At 35.9% G+C, this 17,954-nt stretch overlaps 1 protein-coding gene across 2 annotated transcripts; it reads left to right on the top strand.

Annotated features, from left to right (window-relative positions):
- Positions 1-1,442: 1,442 nt before the first annotated feature.
- Positions 1,443-17,562, top strand: LAMTOR3 (late endosomal/lysosomal adaptor, MAPK and MTOR activator 3). Of its 2 annotated transcripts, XR_010133438.1 has the most exons (8): positions 1,443-1,646; positions 1,981-2,026; positions 3,949-3,983; positions 8,632-8,690; positions 10,375-10,508; positions 11,920-11,983; positions 13,984-16,168; positions 16,202-17,562. XR_010133438.1 is itself a non-coding variant. In XM_004040187.5 (7 exons), exons 2-7 carry the CDS (start codon positions 2,018-2,020, stop codon positions 14,055-14,057), a joined length of 375 nt encoding a protein of 124 aa, XP_004040235.1. In that variant the 5' UTR covers positions 1,479-1,646; positions 1,981-2,017; the 3' UTR covers positions 14,058-17,562. The 2 variants fall into 2 exon arrangements, 1 of the variants encoding a protein (XP_004040235.1); XM_004040187.5 differs by having other exon boundaries at positions 1,479-1,646; positions 13,984-17,562.
- Positions 17,563-17,954: the final 392 nt, after the last annotated feature.

Here is a 17,954-nt window from a genome sequence, read left to right as displayed (position 1 = left end):
TCTGAGAGTGAGTTTAAGCTGAAATGCAAAAGATGAGATTAGTAGGATTAAGGTATGCTAGAGAAATATCTCAGGCAGAATGTGCTAAGTTGGTAAAGTGATAAAAATCTTTATGGAAGTGAAAACAAACTTGTATGATCATAGCATAAGGAATCCAGGGTAGGTGAGAGAATTAAGATAGGGGCCAGATCCCCATAAGAATGATATATAAACCATGATGCTGATATTGAACTTTATCCTAAGTCAATAAACTTGATTTTCAAGGAAGGAGTTAAATGATGTGATTTGGGTCTTTAGAACATTATTTTTGTTGCTGTGTGGAGACTGGAGGGCAAAAGAGAATGTAAGAAGAATAGGAAGTTATTGTCAAAAGAGAGATGATCATGGCTTGGACTAGGGTAGGAATATAGATAGGTGAATAGTTTTCAAAGATAGGAGGTAGAATCAACAGAACTCTGATTAGATTTGTGACATATGGAAGCAGCAATTGAAAACCAGGCTAAAGTTTTCTGAAAATTTGGCTATGAAAGGGAGTAGAGGAAAAACAGGGTGGTAGCTGAAAGAGGGTGCGATTTCTAAAGAAGCTTTTCTTTTGAGGGTCTCGCTCTGTCACTCAAGCTGGAGTTAAGTGGGGCGATCACCACTCGATGCAGCCTCAAACCCTGGGCTCAAGGGATCCTCCTGCCTCAGCCTCCCGAGTACCTGGTGCACGCCACGTTTGGATAATTCTTAATTATTATTATTATTATTTGTAGAGATGGGGTCCTATCTTGCCAGGCTGGTGTGGAACTCCTGGGCTCAAAGGATCGTCCCGCCTCGGACTCCCAAAGTGCTGCGACTACAGGCGTCAGCCACCGCACCCGGAAAGCCTTTTATTTTTTTCAATTATTATTTATTACATGAGACCTTACCAATTTTTAAAAATTCTGATGTAAAAAGGAACATAGAAGGTGCCCGTAATCAGTGTCTGCATGTTAAAAGTAGACGCTTGAAGTGCTCCAGAAAACCCATGGCTCCTCCCCATTCAATCTAGATAAGGCCTTGAGTAAAGAGCACCCATGGGGAAGTCACAAGAGCCTAGGAAACAGGTCAGAAACCTGTGGACCTGGTACTTCCAATCACAGGCAATCTGGTGCTTGCTCTTCAGCTCGTCACACCATCCCCTCAAATGTCTTCATCTACAAGAAAAGGTTTTAAGATAACGGACCCTGCAAAACTAATGACATTTATACACCCTCTCTGCACAAGAATGTCTTGTAACACATAACCTTGCTTGCATTTTCTGGGCTCCTTAGGGTCCAGCGATCTCGTACAAATCCTTTACCGCACAGCTGACTTCCTTCGGCCCGTGACACAAGGCGCAGGCGCAAGACGAGGCCCGCGGTGGGCGGGGTAGGGGCGGGGCGCGTGCGGGGAGGGGCGGGTAGGGGCGGGGTAGGGGCGGGGGGCGTCCGGCGGCCGCGCCCTCGCAGCTTCCGCTGGGCCCCTCCGGAAATCCCGTATCGTGGGGCGACGGCGGCGTAGAAAGTGCTTCCTGGAGCGCAGAAGAGGTCATGAATCATGTGACGGTGGCTTGAGGAGGAACCTGTCTTTAAAGCTGTCCCTGAAGTGACAGCGGAGAGAACCAGGCAGCCCAGAAACCCCAGGTAACTGGCGCTACTTTGCCTGGTTTTGAGGCCTAGTCCCGCAGGTGGCGCGGGTGGTGAGATTAAACAGAAGGAGAGGACCCTCTCTTCTTTTCTTTGGGCCTAGCTCTTTGGGGTGGAGGGGCAGGGATGGGGTGGGCTGAGGTAAGGTGTGCCAGCTGAGTACCTGTGGGGGTGCTGGGGCACTCCGACTCCCAGTGGGCTCGCTGGGCCAAGCCCTAGAACCGCGGGGGTTTTACCTGGTTCTGACCAGGGCTGATCTCGCGTATTAAGTTGTGGGTGGGGAGGACGAGGAAGCCAAAGAGGGAAGAGTCACCGGGAGTTTCTCTTCCAGGCGTGGAGATTGATCCTGCGAGAGAAGGGGGTTCATCATGGCGGATGTGAGTGACACCCCTACATAAGAGGAAGGGGAGATTGGGGAATTTTGAGGGGCATACTGAGCGGGGAGAGGTAGAGCTTCCCAAGTAGAAATTTTTTGATCCTCCCAGCCCCACCCATCCCAGTTAATTATTTTCTCTGATATCTGAAGTGGGAGACTAATATGAATGAATTTGCAGGATCCTGAGTTTCTGCCTTGAATGGGGGTGTAGGACACTAAGGTGCTTGAGACTGAGAAAATTAGGTTCTCCCTACTCCCCAATCCAGCTGGGGCATAAGAGAGGCTCTGTATATTTACCATTTGAAATTCTGAATGATGGTTTGCTGCTTTTCCTGTCAGAATTTGGTCAGTAGGACATGTACCCACAATACTTTTTTCCAGTAAGTGATAACAATATCTCATTTGGTTTATTGTAGCAATTGACGATGATTTCTAACCCATGCCTCTTTAGAAACATGGTAACGTGTGTGTGTGTGTGTGTAGGAGGATAAAATGATCAGTCGGGTTTGGAGAATAGTAAGTGTTGGATGCTCAAAACAACAGATACCTGATTAATCCATGTGAGGTCAAAATTGATACCTAAATTGTCAGTGAAATTCCTGGGATAAGAGAGTGTAATGAGACAAAATAAGATAGTCTTCTGGCCAATGCGGTTGCTTAGTCTGTAATCTCAGCACTTTGGGAGGCCGAGATGGAAGGATCACTTGAGGCCGGGAGTTCAAGATCAGCCTGGGCAACATAGCAAGACCCCGTTCTACAAAAAGAAATTTAAAAATTAGCCGGGCGCATTGATACCTCTGTAGTCCCAGCTGTGCTGGAAGTGAGGCGAGACGATTGCTTGAGCCCAGAAGTTGGAAGTTGCAGTGAGCCCCAGCTTAGAAAAATAAAATAGTCTTCTACTTCTTTAGTCTTAACTGTGTTTCGTGTTAAACACTTGACACACATTGTCATTTATTTTATATTCTGTAAGACTGGGCTGGGCGCGGTGGCTCACGTCTGTAATCCCAGCACTTTGGGAGGCCAAGGCAGGTGGATCACCTGAGGTCAGGAGTTCGAGACCAGCCTGGCCAACATGGTAAAACCTTGTCTCTACTAAAAATACAAAAAATTAGCTGGGCGTGGTGGCGGGTGCTTGTAATCCCAGTTACTCGGGAGGTTGAGGCAGGAGAATCGCTTGAACCTGGGAGGCAGAGGTCGCAGTGAGCCGAGATCGCGCCATTGCACTCCAGCCTGGACAACAAGAGCTAAACTCCGTCTCAAAAAAAAAAAAAAAAAAAAATGTTGCCTCACATAGTCATATAGAATTTATTTTAGGTCCTTAAACAAAATATTTAAAAAATTACATTATAATAATATGCCTTACACTGTTTCATTATTTGTTGAGTAGGTGAGTTCAACAAATAATGAAACAATGGAAGGCATATTTTTATAATGTGGTAGTCACGTGAGACAACAGTGTTACAGAGGTCATATCACCTTACCCAAGACCATTAAGATGATGGTGGAAAGTCTATCTTTGAACATGGAAAGATGTTTATAATGTCTTCTCAAGTGAACATAATAGCAACAGGATGTAAAACACTAGTATGAAAATTATGATGTAATTTTATGGCTAAAATGTGTTTCCCATTTCTAGGTATGCTAATCCATGCATCTTCTCAATAAACTTTAACAACACTTTTATGATGTAGGTTCTATATTAGTCCTATTCAACAAATAATGAAATAAGCTTAGCGAAAAAAGGTTGGTTAACTTACTCCAAGTTGCGTGACTAGTAAACATCCAAATCAGACAGAGAAAGATAAAACACAGAAAGAAAGGTTATGAATGATAACTGAAGTTCCTTAAAATTTGGATAGGACAGGATCTAGAAAACAGTGGAAGGCCTATTATTATAACATTACTTTTAATGCTCTCTTTCAGGACCTAAAGCGATTCTTGTATAAAAAGTTACCAAGGTAAGAAATTTTTAATTTGTTATTGAATAAATTCTATATGCCCTATGTTAATTTTATGAAGTATTTTGTCTGTATTTTCCATGTTGTGAAGTATCTCTGAGATTTCCTTTAATATGAATATTTTTTGCCAGCCTCACGTCCTCTGGAAAATTTTCATCACAACCGCTTTCCTCATTTATGTCAATAAGTTTGCCTTCACTGCGTTCTCTGTGTATCTAGAGCGATAGTGTCAGCACTCCCTTGGTCATCTGTTTCTTCTATAACTCTTTACTTTCTATTTGAAATTCAGCATTTCTATTTGAAATTTCAGCATTATTACTTTTCATTTCTTTGCTGTATTTCGTCTTTGTTGGCCAGTTTCCTCTTTTTATTATCTCTTTTTCTAAATGTCACATAATTTATCTTTGGGAGACAAGGAGGTACAAAACTACATGCTTTGCCATCTGTGCATGAGCTGCATAACAGATGCACAGTGACCAACCATCAACATACTTTGAAAGAAATGATGTGGCTGGTTACTGATGACAGTGTGCATCTGTTAATTACGTAATTATTTATGTAGTGATTTGTGGACTAAAGAGTTAGAAAAGTTTATACTTTACGTAGTTATTGAGGTATTATGCCATGCTAACTAAAATTTGACCTGTGCTCTTCTGCAGGGAGTTACTTAACCATAGTAACTAAAATGTACATATTGGAACTATGCAAAATGAGGGCTTTCTGTGTTTTTCTGTAGTTACCTTAGCATAATGAAAGGGTGCTCAAATTGGGACGGAGAGATACCCCACTACACTGGTGATATGATGAAATAGTTAATAGTGCATAGTTAATTCACTTAGAAGTCTTAGTGATTTACAGTCCTCTTTTGAGTGTTAGCATCTCTTATTGAAGAAACAGCAAAATTGCATTCAATGTTCTTAAGTTATAAACCCACCAGAAAGATACTCATTATTCACCTGGAGATCTAATAAATAAAGCAATAATTGATTCTAATTACATCATCTGTGATTATAAGCAATAAAAATGTTTCAGACAACGGGGATTTCATTTTAACTATTAAGTGTACTCTCAAAATCATAATAGCGTGTGACACTGGGTATGATGAAGCTGTCTGTATAAAGGAATTAGAGAATAATACCAAAAGTATTTATTATATTACTGAGTAGTTCTAATGTTGATCAAAAATAGTTGGAAAGTAAATGCTTGCTTCTTCTTTGAATTTGGATGTCTCTTATCTTTTAACAAAAGGGGAAATATCAGGTTGTTGTGCTTATCCAAGAAATAAATTCAGCTAAAGGATATTTGTTAAAAGCTTTATGAAAATCTTTCATAATGGCAGGAAAGGTATTAGTACTGTCAGTTTTTTTTTAATAATGAAAAAAAGCCAGTTCAACTCATAATATCATTTATTGAAAACAGGCTTACTGCATCCCAGAACAGTAATAATGAAGAAATAATAATGTTTTGAACATTTATGAAGAATAGTAGAATATATGCTTTGATTTGTTGCTAGATGTATGGGTTTGGATGCAGGCATCCTGCTTCAGAGCCATGGATTTATACTTTTAACTGTTGTACTTCAGTGCCTCTCAGTAACAAAGTCAGCCAGCTACGGATACTAATGGAATGTGTGTTTTTGTGCGTTTTTTGAATTCTCTGCAAAATATCGTTCTTGTATTTGCAATTTAAAATCTGGTTGTGACCCAAAGCAGTCTCAGGCTTTAATAATCCCACTTTGTATGTTTTAAAACAACCAAATATTTCGTAATTATGTGTATAAAACTAAATCCGATGTCTTTGATTAGTAATGCAACATTTGTTTTAGAAAAAATGGTTGTTTTAGTAAGCTTAAGGTTTAGATTTCTTCAGAATATTTCACAAAATTTAATTCATTTCTTCTGAAAGTGTAGTATCTCTTAATGAGCCAGTTATTTTTAATTATTAGTAAATTCTATTCATATTACTCTTTGCGCATTGTATGTAGAATTGAAAACAGCTTTTATATTTGTGACCTGATTTCTAAAATTATATACTTAAGAGTGTAAGTAATTTTTCTACTTTCTTGATTCATTTCTCTGTGAAGTCCATCAAAAAGAAAGTCCTTTTATTTTCTTTGGAGCATTAGTTGTATTTAAAGTAATTTCCATGGAAATTTAAAAAAAGAAGCTACCTGTGGTGGCACTAATTTTTCTAAACATTTTTGTGGTCCTCTTTTTACCTGCTTTTTAATTTATTTTGGGGGTAGGTAGTACATTCACAGAGTTCAGATTCAAGACTTAACTGAAGAACATAGAGTGAGAAGCTGCCCATCCTTCCTCTCCAGCCACATGCACAGTTTCCCCTCAAAGAGGCACCCACCATTACCTACAGAGATATTTTATGTACCTATGAGCAGACATGTATATACACGTATTTATACATACAACATACACATATGCCTGCACATTTTGGTACATAATTTATTTCTTCTTCTATACACTGTTCTAAACTGTGTATTTTTTCACTTAAGAATGTAACTTTGAGAGTAATCTTTCCTGGTACATAGAGAGAACTTCCTCTTTCTCATGGCTGCAGAGTATTCCAGAGTATTCCTTTGTAGGTGTATATCATAACTTACCTTGTCCTTCTTGATGGACAGTTGGATTTGTAATGCTTTACTGTTTCAAATGATGTTGCTTTTGGTAACTGCACAAAATAATTGGCGTATGTACAAATATCTGTAGTATAAGTTTAATATAACCTAGTTTTTAACTTAGAAGAATATATTTATTTTATGTATTAATCTTTTTGTTGTTGTTGTTGAGACAGACTCTCGTTCTGTCACCCAGGCTGGGAGTGCAGTGGCGCAATCTTGGCTCACTGCAACCCAGGTTCAATCGATTCTTATGCCTCAGTCTCCCAAGTAGCTGGGATTACAGACAAGCACCACCACACCCAGCAAATTTTTGTATTTTTGGTTGAGACGGGGTTTCATCATGTTGGCCAGGCTGGTCTCAAACTCCTGACCTCAGGTGATCTGCCCACCTTGGCCTCCCAAATTGCTGGGATTACAGGCGTCAGCCACTGTGCCCAGCCTATGTTATGTATTAATCTTAGAGATATATTTTAATCTATAAATAAGTTTAGGATTGAATGAATAGGAAATCATGCCAATAATAGGATAAAAATAGTATAAAAGTCATTTATAAAGTTATTTTATTCTTATTTTTAATGTAAGGAAGACAAATGATTTTGTTTGTAACATTTTCCATTCATATTTAATAACACTTTTCTGACTTAAAAGTTTTTGACAATGGGATTTTTAAAAATTTAATGTCAGTATTTAAACATTAGGTTAATATAAGTATTTCTTATTCCTTAGTTAATACATTAAAGTTAACACAAAGAATAGATCATTCCAGGTTGCTGTAGGGACATTGAACATATCTCTGAGTTGTAGTTTATAGATACCATAAGATAGTTACAGGACTATAAGATTTATGTTAACAATGAAAGGGTTTTGCATAAATGTTGAAAGTCGAGGAGTGTCACCTTATATTTTTTAACACAGTATATTTGTGCTCTACCATATGTGTTTCTTAATTGCTAATTTCCCAGGGATTCTCACTGATAATTTAGTACTTAAACTTTAGTGATAAATTATGTCATTGTCAGTGTGCACAATTGACGCCACTGGTATTAGTTAATAAGTGATATTTTTGAATTATGTGCCAGCCTACACTTTACATGCCTTGTATTATTAAATTTCACAATATCTAAGTAAGTACAGTTATTCCCATTTTCAAATTGTTAATCTGAGGCTTATAAAGGTTTCATAACTAGCCCAAGATAGCATAAATAATAAGTGGCAGAGCCTGGACTGGAACCCAGATCTTTCTAACTTTAGAGCTATAGCTTGACCATTCTGCTTACTACTTCTTACGTAAGCATGGCTGAAAGGATTACTGCATGGCCTTCATTCCTTTTGCCCTGTTTCTTCAGCCAGGAACAGTTTTTCCACGTCTTTTCACTTAGTGCCATAACATCTCAGCTGATGTATTACTGCCTCCAGGAAAGCCTTCTCTGGCCCACTGTCTGTCTGCATCAGCCTCCTCTTTTCTAGGTTCTCATATCCCTATGAACTTTTTAACAACACTTGCCACCAGTTTTAGTTTTACGTTTGTTATTGTGAGATTATTTTATTGGTAACACATTCACTTTTTAGATTGGAAGCCATGTGAAGGCAATGATTGTGCTTATTTCTGTTTTTCATACTATCAAAGTATTAAGTGCCACAAATACTGGCCACTTAATATTTGCATGAATGAAAAGGGAAAAAGGCTCTTTTTTGTCACTATTGCCACTGCTGATAATCTTTCATGCTTTTGTGTACCATGGACTGATCATTCATTAGCAGTTTTAATGGAGAGTTATCTATGTCTTAGATTCTTATTAATAAACTGCATGAACTTGTAAATATAAACATTTCTATAATACACATTGATTCAATTTCTGGGAGAATTTTGGGGTCTGTGGTTTTTCAGAAAATACATGAGAATTATTATGTCTTTGAGGTGCATAGTTTGAGAAAATGAAATATTTTATATTTTAACTTTTTAAAATTTTATATTTTAACTTTTTTTATATTTTAACTATTTTCTTTTTCTAGTGTTGAAGGGCTCCATGCCATTGTTGTGTCAGATAGAGATGGAGTACCTGTTATTAAAGGTAAAACTGAACATTTAAATGCAAATGTCTTCTTTGCTTTTGACTAAATTGTGTGTAATTTACATCTGAGTAGTACAGCAGGCAAACATAAAATTCATTTTAGTAAATTTGGGAGATGGTCTTAGTATTGGGGAAAGTGTTTGCTTTTGTATGTTGAAGGTTGAATTTGAATCTACAATGTATTATATATCAGATGTATCATATTAACATCTAGAGTTTAAGCATGGATTTATCACAGACCCATTTCCCATTAAAGACATTTACAGTGTAACATAAACCATTAGTAAATCTAAGTGATGAGAGTGAGCATGTATTCAGCTAGATATACACACAGACACCCCTACATATATATGTATGTATATATATACATATATGTATGTAGACACCCCTACATATATATGTATGTGTATATATATATATGTGTGTGTGTACATACATACATACCACACACACATTTTATCAAATTGCTAGTTGTTTTAGGATAATACCCATGTATTTGGATCATAAGTAAACATGATGTCACAGAGAGTCAGTATGGATTCAGACAATTTTTACTATTTCTATATTATGGTATTATGAGAATGGATGTTCCTAGTTTTATTGGGACACTATAGTGGCTTTATCAAAGATTAAAGATTGGATAATGTTCTGTATATTTTGTTTACAGTTTTCCACCTGGAGTTGTCATATATATCAGATAATTTTAGACTTTAGAAATGAAAGGAGGTTTAGAAGTCAACTAATGTAGTTCTTTCATTTTATAAGTGAAGGTGATAAAGTGCAAAGACACTTGGACTTCTTAGCAGTTTTAATGGAGAGTTAGCTATGTCTTAGATTCTTATTAATAAACTGCATGAATTTGTAAAGATTATAAACATTTCTATAATACACATTGATTCCATTTCTGGGAGAATTTTGGCAAACACAGTAAGAACAAAGGAGGTCCTGTGGTTTATAATCTTCGGACATTGCCGTCCAAAGTCGGACATGAGTCAGTAACAAAACAGTAATAGAACCCATCATCTCCTGATGTGTGGTCCGGTGTGCTTTCTAACCCACTATAAAATGGCTGTTGAATGGCTGTGGACAGATTGCTTGCCTTCTCTTAATTCCGTAATGAGGGATTTGAACAAAATAATCTCAGATTTTCCAGCTCTAATATTCTTCATGAGGATCTCTGTGTTAAAGCTTTGAGCCCTGCACTCATTAATATAACAAACTCCATGCAAACCTTTTAATGAGTGAGAGAAACATGAAACAGGTAACCAGCTGCAGATTGTTAATATCTATGCGAGATACTGCTGCTGTGGGTTTTATAAGAGCAGAAGTTTTGTAACTTTTTTCATTAGTTTATTCTAGCCTAGTCCTCAGATAGACAGTTAAATGTACTTGATTAATCTATGTTTTAAGTTAGATATCAAGAAAATGTAAACATTTAGTTTTCTTTTTAAAATTTAAAAAAATTGTGAGAGTCAGCATTTCTTCTCTTACTTGTGATCAGTGAACTTTTGATAGAGCAGTTTTTCCTGATTAGTGATGAGACCCCATTAGTGATATGATTTTCAGTATTGTGAAACATAACCTTTGTGTTCAATTTTAAAAAGAGGTTTATGAAAAAAAAGGGCTGTAAATCTCTCTACCATATCCTCTGCATAATTTTTATTTAAATCACTTATTTTTCTAGTGGCAAATGACAATGCTCCAGAGCATGCTTTGCGACCTGGTTTCTTATCCACTTTTGCCCTTGCAACAGACCAAGGAAGCAAACTTGGACTTTCCAAAAATAAAAGTATCATCTGTTACTATAACACCTACCAGGTAAGTTCATAATTATAAAATGATTTGCTGATTTCAGTTGTCATTTTTGTGCCTTTTATATATATAAAATAGTTTTGTGTTATAGTTCTCAATTTTAGTTTTGAAGAGGATGAAACTGTAAAATTTTAGCCTTCAAATTGGTTGTATTAAAATGTAGTAATTTTCTTCACATTTTATACCAGGAAATAATTACTATGGAAAAGTAATTAAGTGATTTAATAAAGTACATGTTATCCTAAAAAGAGTACGTCAGGTCACTGTTACCTCCAGTAGATGGTGCCATTAGCTAAACAACTGTGATTTCTCAGCTGACACACTTTTTTTGTTGTAGTATCAGATAAAAAAAGCTTTCCTTGAAAGTTTATTAAATTTGCTCTTGCTGCTAATTCCTTCATTTTTTTGAAATATATATATGTAATAAATGAGATTATTATTTGTGGGAAAGAAGTTAGTTTTTAGTTTTTGCATGTCTCTTGATCTCAAGCTACATTTTCTTAAGACTAAATTAATTCCTTGTGCTTTAGAGCGATGTTTCCTAATCAATTGATGTTAAGTTACTCTTTTTTTTTTTCTTCCAAGACAGAGTCTGGCTCTTTTGCCCCATGCTGGAGTGCAGTGGCATGATCTCAGCTCACTGCAGCCTCCGCCTCTCAGGTTCAAGTGATTCTCACGCCTCAGCCTCCCAAGTAGCTGGGATTACAGGCATGTGCCACCTGGCTAATTTTTGTATTTTTGGTAGAGACGGACTTTCACCATGTTGGCCAGGCTGGTCTTGAACTCTTGGCCTCAAGTGATCCATCCACCTCAGCCTCCCAGAGTGCTGGCATTACAGACATGAGCCACTGTGCCAGGCCCATCTTTTATTTTAAAAGTTATATATTTTAATGTGTATTAAGTAAAAGATAACCAAACCATCTGACCTTTAATTTCATCAATAAGGATTAGGTTTAAACTAAGTTTTCTTTTTTTTTGAAGGTAGTTGATTTAAAGTTACTTTAAATTTAATTTAAATTATAGTAATACACAAGAACCAGAAAATATCATGAAGATAAAACTACTTGAATAACTGAGAAATACTGCATTTATCCATTTAATTATCAACTATTTATTAAGTCCTTACAATGCAATTGATATTCTGTTGGGCTTTAGAGATAAGAAGATGAAGATATGGTTTCACCTTAAAAACTTTCTAGGCTAAATGGTATTAATGTCTCTAAGAGATCATCACTAATTCTGTTTTATGGAAATATTCACTGAAATATAAAGTTCCTTTCTATTTCATAATACAATACCATAATGTTGGGCTAAAACATAGATGATTTTAAAGTTTTTGAAAGATTAAGACATTTCAGTTTAGTTATACTACCTTTTCATAATGCAACATATTATTTGGCTCTTATTTTCTTTTTAGGTGGTTCAATTTAATCGTTTACCTTTGGTGGTGAGTTTCATAGCTAGCAGCAGTGCCAATACAGGTGTGTTTAATTACCTTAAATATCACTTTAATCCTTAATTTTAAAAAATTAATTTAATTACCATACCTTAATTTAAGAGGAATAGTAGATTTAGAGCCAAAAATCTTGAACTTGTGGCCCAGTTTCACTATCTTTTTTTCCATGTCTTGGGAAAAGTGATTTCTCTGAATCCTGGTTTCCATATCTGTATAATGGAGATAATATATGCTTTCTCCATCTTACAATGTTATTTTCTAGTTCAAATGAGACAGTGTATGGGTAAGTGATTTTTTTTTTTTTTTTTTTGGAGACAGGAAAATTAAATGTTATTTGAGTGCTACATCTTGCTCCCATTACAGCAGTTTAAGAAAACGAGGTGAAGATAACCCAACAAAACGCATTACAATGATCGATGAGTTACAGACCAATCTATTAAATTAGAATTTTTTAAATTTTACCTAATGGGGAAAATGAATGTGATTGAGAATTTAAAGAGCATGAATAGGATGAACATAGTCTCACTCTTCTTGAGAACTGAAGAATTTGAGAACAAATGCTAGAAAGCTGTACCCTTTATAGAGAATAGTAAAATTCCATTGTATCCAATACCTTCACTGGATATTTATGTGTAAAATAATGACTATTCACTTGGTTGTAATTTTTTTACTTCATTTTATATAAAGTAGGATTTTTATTAAAAGGTCTGTCTCCTTTAGATTTGATTGCTGTTGAGAATTGTAATATATTTTTTCTATTTGTTTTTTCTTCCAAACTGAGCAAGTTCTTCTAGCTATGTCACTGAAGCCTGTTCTTAGATACCTCATCTTTAGAATGAGAGGTTTAGATTTGATGATCTATTAGATCTCTTCCATTTCAAAACATTTTAGGAATCTGTAAAATACTGTATGTAAAAACACTTTCTGAATTATATAGGATAGTAATGGTGTTAAGATTTTAAGTATATTTATGAAATATATTAAATCTCAGTTTTGATAAATCACCTATCATCACATACTAAGTCACCAGTTGTTATATACTATGATAATGTACAGAACAATATTTTAGTACTTGGACCCTTTCCTTAAGAGTTCAGATGCTTTTTATATCCTGTAAGACAGAGAAAGATCTTTATTTGTTTGAACATAAAACAGGCTCTGTTTGAGGCAGATAGCCTTTCACTCTAGTAAACTAAGGAGAAGCAAGGTATGCTTATTTCTAGATGTTTATCTCCCAGGTTCATCATTGAACTCCAGTGTGTTTTGTACTCTACCATTTATTTTTAAAATATTTTTTCATTTGAAATATTTATGTCTTAGCTTTGTCAAATTTATGAAAATAAATTTCTGATTTTCTTTGTTCAATATAGAAGCACCCTATCTACCTATCTTTTGATGTAATCTGTTAAAATTTGCTTAGAGACAAAAATATGCTTTATTTAGTAAAAATTATATGTATTATTTCTGAGTCAAGGCAAATTTTGAAGCAGTAAGGTATAAATTAAGATTTTCCTTTCAAAACTCTTAACAAATTGTAGTGCATATAATTTATTCTGTATTTCCTAATATATAAGTATTTTTCATTCATTCACTTTAGTAATAGATGCTGAAAATAAACTTATTAATGACTACAGAGTTTTTGGTTGCTTTATTTAGGGTTATAGTACAGGTTGAACATCCCTAATCCAAAAATTTGAAATCCAAAACATTCTAAAGTCTGAAACTTTCTGAGCACTAATATGGCATTCAAAGAAAATGCTCACTGGAGCATTTCATATTTGAGATTTTTGGGTTAGGGATGCTCAAATAGTAAGTATTGTACAAATATTCCAGAATTCAAAACACTTCTGATACCCAGCATTTTGGATAAGGGATATTCAACCTGTATTTTGTTTCAGTCATGGGAAATAAACTATGTTCTGATTTACTTTTGGTAACTATGTATTTTGGACATAAGGAAATCTGAGTTTCAGGCTTTGAGGAACATTTTTCTAACATGTAATTTTCTTAATCTCTTTATTTTAGGACTAATTGTCAGCCTAGAAAAGGAACTTGCTCCATTGTTTGAAGAATTGAGACAAGTTGTGGAAGTTTCTTAATCTGACAGTGGTTTCAGTGTGTACCTTATCTTCATTATAACAACACAATATCAATCCAGCAATCTTTAGACTACAATAATACTTTTATCCATGTGCTCAAGAAAGGGCCCCTTTTTCCAACTTATACTAAAGAGCTAGCATATAGATGTAATTTATAGATAGATCAGTTGCTATATTTTCTGGTGTAGGGTCTTTCTTATTTAGTGAGATCTAGGGATGCCACAGAAATGGTTCAGTCTATCACAGCTCCCATGGAGTTAGTCTGGTCACCAGATATGGATGAGAGATTCTATTCAGTGGATCAGAATCAAACTGGTACATCGATCCACTTGAGCCGTTAAGTGCTCCCAGTTGTACAATATGCCCAGGCTTGCAGAATAAAGCCAACTTTTTATTGTGAATAATAATAAGGACATATTTTTCTTCAGATTATGTTTTATTTCTTTGCATTGAGTGAGGAACATAAAATGGCTTGGTAAAAGTAATAAAATCAGTACAATCACTAACTTTCCTTTGTACATATTATTTTGCAGTATAGATGAATATTACTAATCAGTTTGATTATTCTCAGAGGGTGCTGCTCTTTAATGAAAATGAAAATTATAGCTAATGTTTTTTCCTCAAACTCTGCTTTCTGTAACCAATCAGTGTTTTAATGTTTGTGTGTTCTTTATAAAATTTAAATACAATTCGTTATTCTGTTTCCAATGTTAGTATGTATGTAAACATGATAGTACAGCCATTTTTTTCATATGTGAGTAAAAATAAAATGGTATTTTTAAAAATATAGTTTGAGCACTGTATAGGTCCTTTTTTTGTTCAGACTTTTTCCAAAAATCTAAACATGATTAATATACTCTTTCAGCCACATGAATAAATAATGAGTGTTTGTTGTAGGTATTGGTTTGGAGATTGTTTTATGGTAGTATGAACTGTTAACTGGAAAAGAAACCTGAGATTGCAGTCAGCCAAGATTGTGCCACTGCACCCCAGCCTGGGCAACAGAGACTCCGTCTCAAAAACAGAAAAGAAACCAAGAAACCTCAGGCATGAACCTAATTTAATCTCCAGAGGTACTACAGTTCTAGAATATACCCTTTATGTTCAGGAATGCAGTCTATCATTCAGAGTTAATTTCTTTCTAGGCTCTTTGACAATCAATTTTTCCCTGGATCAGTTCAGTACATATGCATTGAGCACCTGTGTGCCAGTCAGCAGAGCTATCACATTGCACAATTCTAAGAAGCACCATTCATGTCTCATCATATTTCTATGCTCTGGGAGTTGCCTTTCACATAGAATATGTGTGATTGTTATCCCTAGAATTGTGCAGTGAGGCAATTGGCTAGGTGCTGTGCTGCTTTTTCTTTCTTTTTTTTTTTTTTTAAGAGACAGAGTCTTGCTGTGTTGCCCAGTCTGGAGTGCAGTGGTGGCATGATCTTGCCTCATTGTAACCTCTGCCTCCTGGGTTCAAGCTGTTCTCATGCCCCATTCTCCCTTGTAGCTGGGATTACAGGCTTACACCATCGCACTTGGCAAATTTGTGTATTTTTAGTAGAGACAGGAATTCACCATGTTGGCCAGGCTGGTCTTGAACTCCTGACTTAAAGTGATCTACCTGCTTTGGCCTCCCAAAATGCTAGGATTATAGGTGTGAGCCACTGCACCGGGCCATGTGCTACTTTTTCTTCCTTCCATCCTTCCTCCCTCCTTCCAGTGTAAATATGAGATTAATTTGTGATACCTTCCTTTAAAGAACTTAGAGTTCAGTAAAGGAAGCAGGTATAGAAAGTGCTATGATAAAGCTATACATAGGATGGTATAGAACCACAGACTAGGGGCACTTAAAATGAGCAAGAAAATAGCCTTTACAAATAAAATAGAGGCAAGAGATATAATGCTTTACCTGCAAAGAGCTATAAATACAGCCATGTACCATATAATGATGTTTCAGTTAGTGAAGGACCACATACGAGGGTGGTCAGAACAGCAGGCTATACCATATAGCCTAGGTGTGTAGTAGTAGGCTATACCATATAGTCTAGGTGTGTAGTAGTAGGCTATACCGTATAGCCTAGGTGTGTAGTAGTAGGCTATATCGTATAGCCTAGGTGTGTAGTAGTAGGCTATATCGTATAGCCTAGGTGTGTAGTAGTAGGCTATACCATCTGGGGTTCCTGTCAGTACAGTATGATGTTCACATAATGATGAAATCACCTAACAAAGCATGTCTCGAATCCACATTGTTACATAACACATGACTGTAGTTAACTGTTACAATTGAAATACTAGATGTACTCATTGAAATCCAGAATTCCCATTATCTGGATTATTTAATATCGTTCAGGAAATTTTTGCCAGTGCAATGGTGCATGAAACAATGTCTTTTAGAAATGAGGTGGCCAGATTTCTATTTGCAGGTAATAATTGTATATCTAAAAATCCTAGAAAAAGAAATGATAACAAATGGAGCTACTTAACCTTTGCATGTTGAATGCTGCCACTGTTAAAATTTCTGAGGGGGTATAATAGATAAACTATCCCATAGTTCATCTGGAAAAATAAGGTGGTGAAAATTGCTAAGAAATTTTTGAAAGATAATATAAACCTAGATTAACTGTTTTTGAAAGGTAGTACAGAACTGAATGCACAACTAGATATCAATGGTATGTACTCACCCAGAAAAAAGACTTCAGTACATACATGTGAGGGCTTAAAACATTGTTATAAAGATGGGATCACAATGGGAAAAGGATTATTCAATAAGTAGGGCAGGCATTCTCTATGCCTGCTAGGGAAGTGTAACTTGTTATACTCTTTATGTACAGCAATTGGCAGTCTGTGAAACTTTTAAATTCATATACATAACCTTTTGCCCTGCAATTCCACTTCTAGAAATTTATCCTACCAAACAAAGCACATAGATGTGCAAAAGTATGTATTTACAAGTATATTCTTTGCAACTTGGTAATGTCAAAGAATTGGAAGCAACCTAAATATCTGCCATAGGTAGGATAACCATATGCTCTGGCTTTTTGAACACTACCAGTTTATACCTGCTGTTCTTGGATAATTATTAATAGTGCTTTCATTCTCAATGTCTCACTTTAGATAATAAATTACAGAGGATTGGTGAAACAAATTTAATTTGCCCAATGGAAAAAGGAATGAAGAAGTGCTTTAGGTACTGAGATGAAAGGATCTCTAAGGCATAATAATGTTTATTGAGAAAAGCATGGTGTCAAACTGTATGGCATGCTACAATTGATGTATAAGAAGAAAAAATGTGTATGTATTCCTATTTGTTTGTATATGGTAGACTGTCTCTGAAGACATACATGGAAGAACCTGATCACATTGGTAGTCTCCAAGGAGCGGAACTAGATACCTGGGGGATAAGGATCCCAGGAGTGAGCCTTTTCATTGTAAACTTCATTGTACTTTGAGTTTTTAACTGTTCAAAAATAATAAAATTAGAAATAAAATATTTCAACAAGCAATAAAATGGGATATTTGGGGAAGAAAGTTGTCTCAGGGCTCTCCAAAGAAGCAGAACCGGTTGGACATATGTGTATTTATTTCAAGGAAATGGCTTATGCGATTGCGGGGACTGGCAAGTCTAACATCTGTTGGATGGGCCAGAAGACTGAAAAGTCTCAGGTAGGAGCTGAGCCTGCGGTTTCAGAGCAGAAGTTCTTCCTCTTGGAAACTTCAGTTTTGCTCTTAAAGCCTTTCAGTTGATTGGATGAGCCTCACCCACATTATGGAGGATTATCTCTTTTACTTAAATTTAAGGGATTATAAATGTTAAGTACATCTGCAGAACACATCCACAGCAGTACCTGGATTCATGTTTTAATAACTAGGCAATGTGTCCTAGCCAAGTTGATGCATAAA

Source organism: Gorilla gorilla, chromosome 3 (genome assembly GCF_029281585.2).
Source record: "Gorilla gorilla gorilla isolate KB3781 chromosome 3, NHGRI_mGorGor1-v2.1_pri, whole genome shotgun sequence".
NCBI classification, from domain to species: Eukaryota; Metazoa; Chordata; class Mammalia; order Primates; family Hominidae; genus Gorilla; species Gorilla gorilla.
This window is presented reverse-complemented; position numbering and strand designations above follow the sequence as displayed.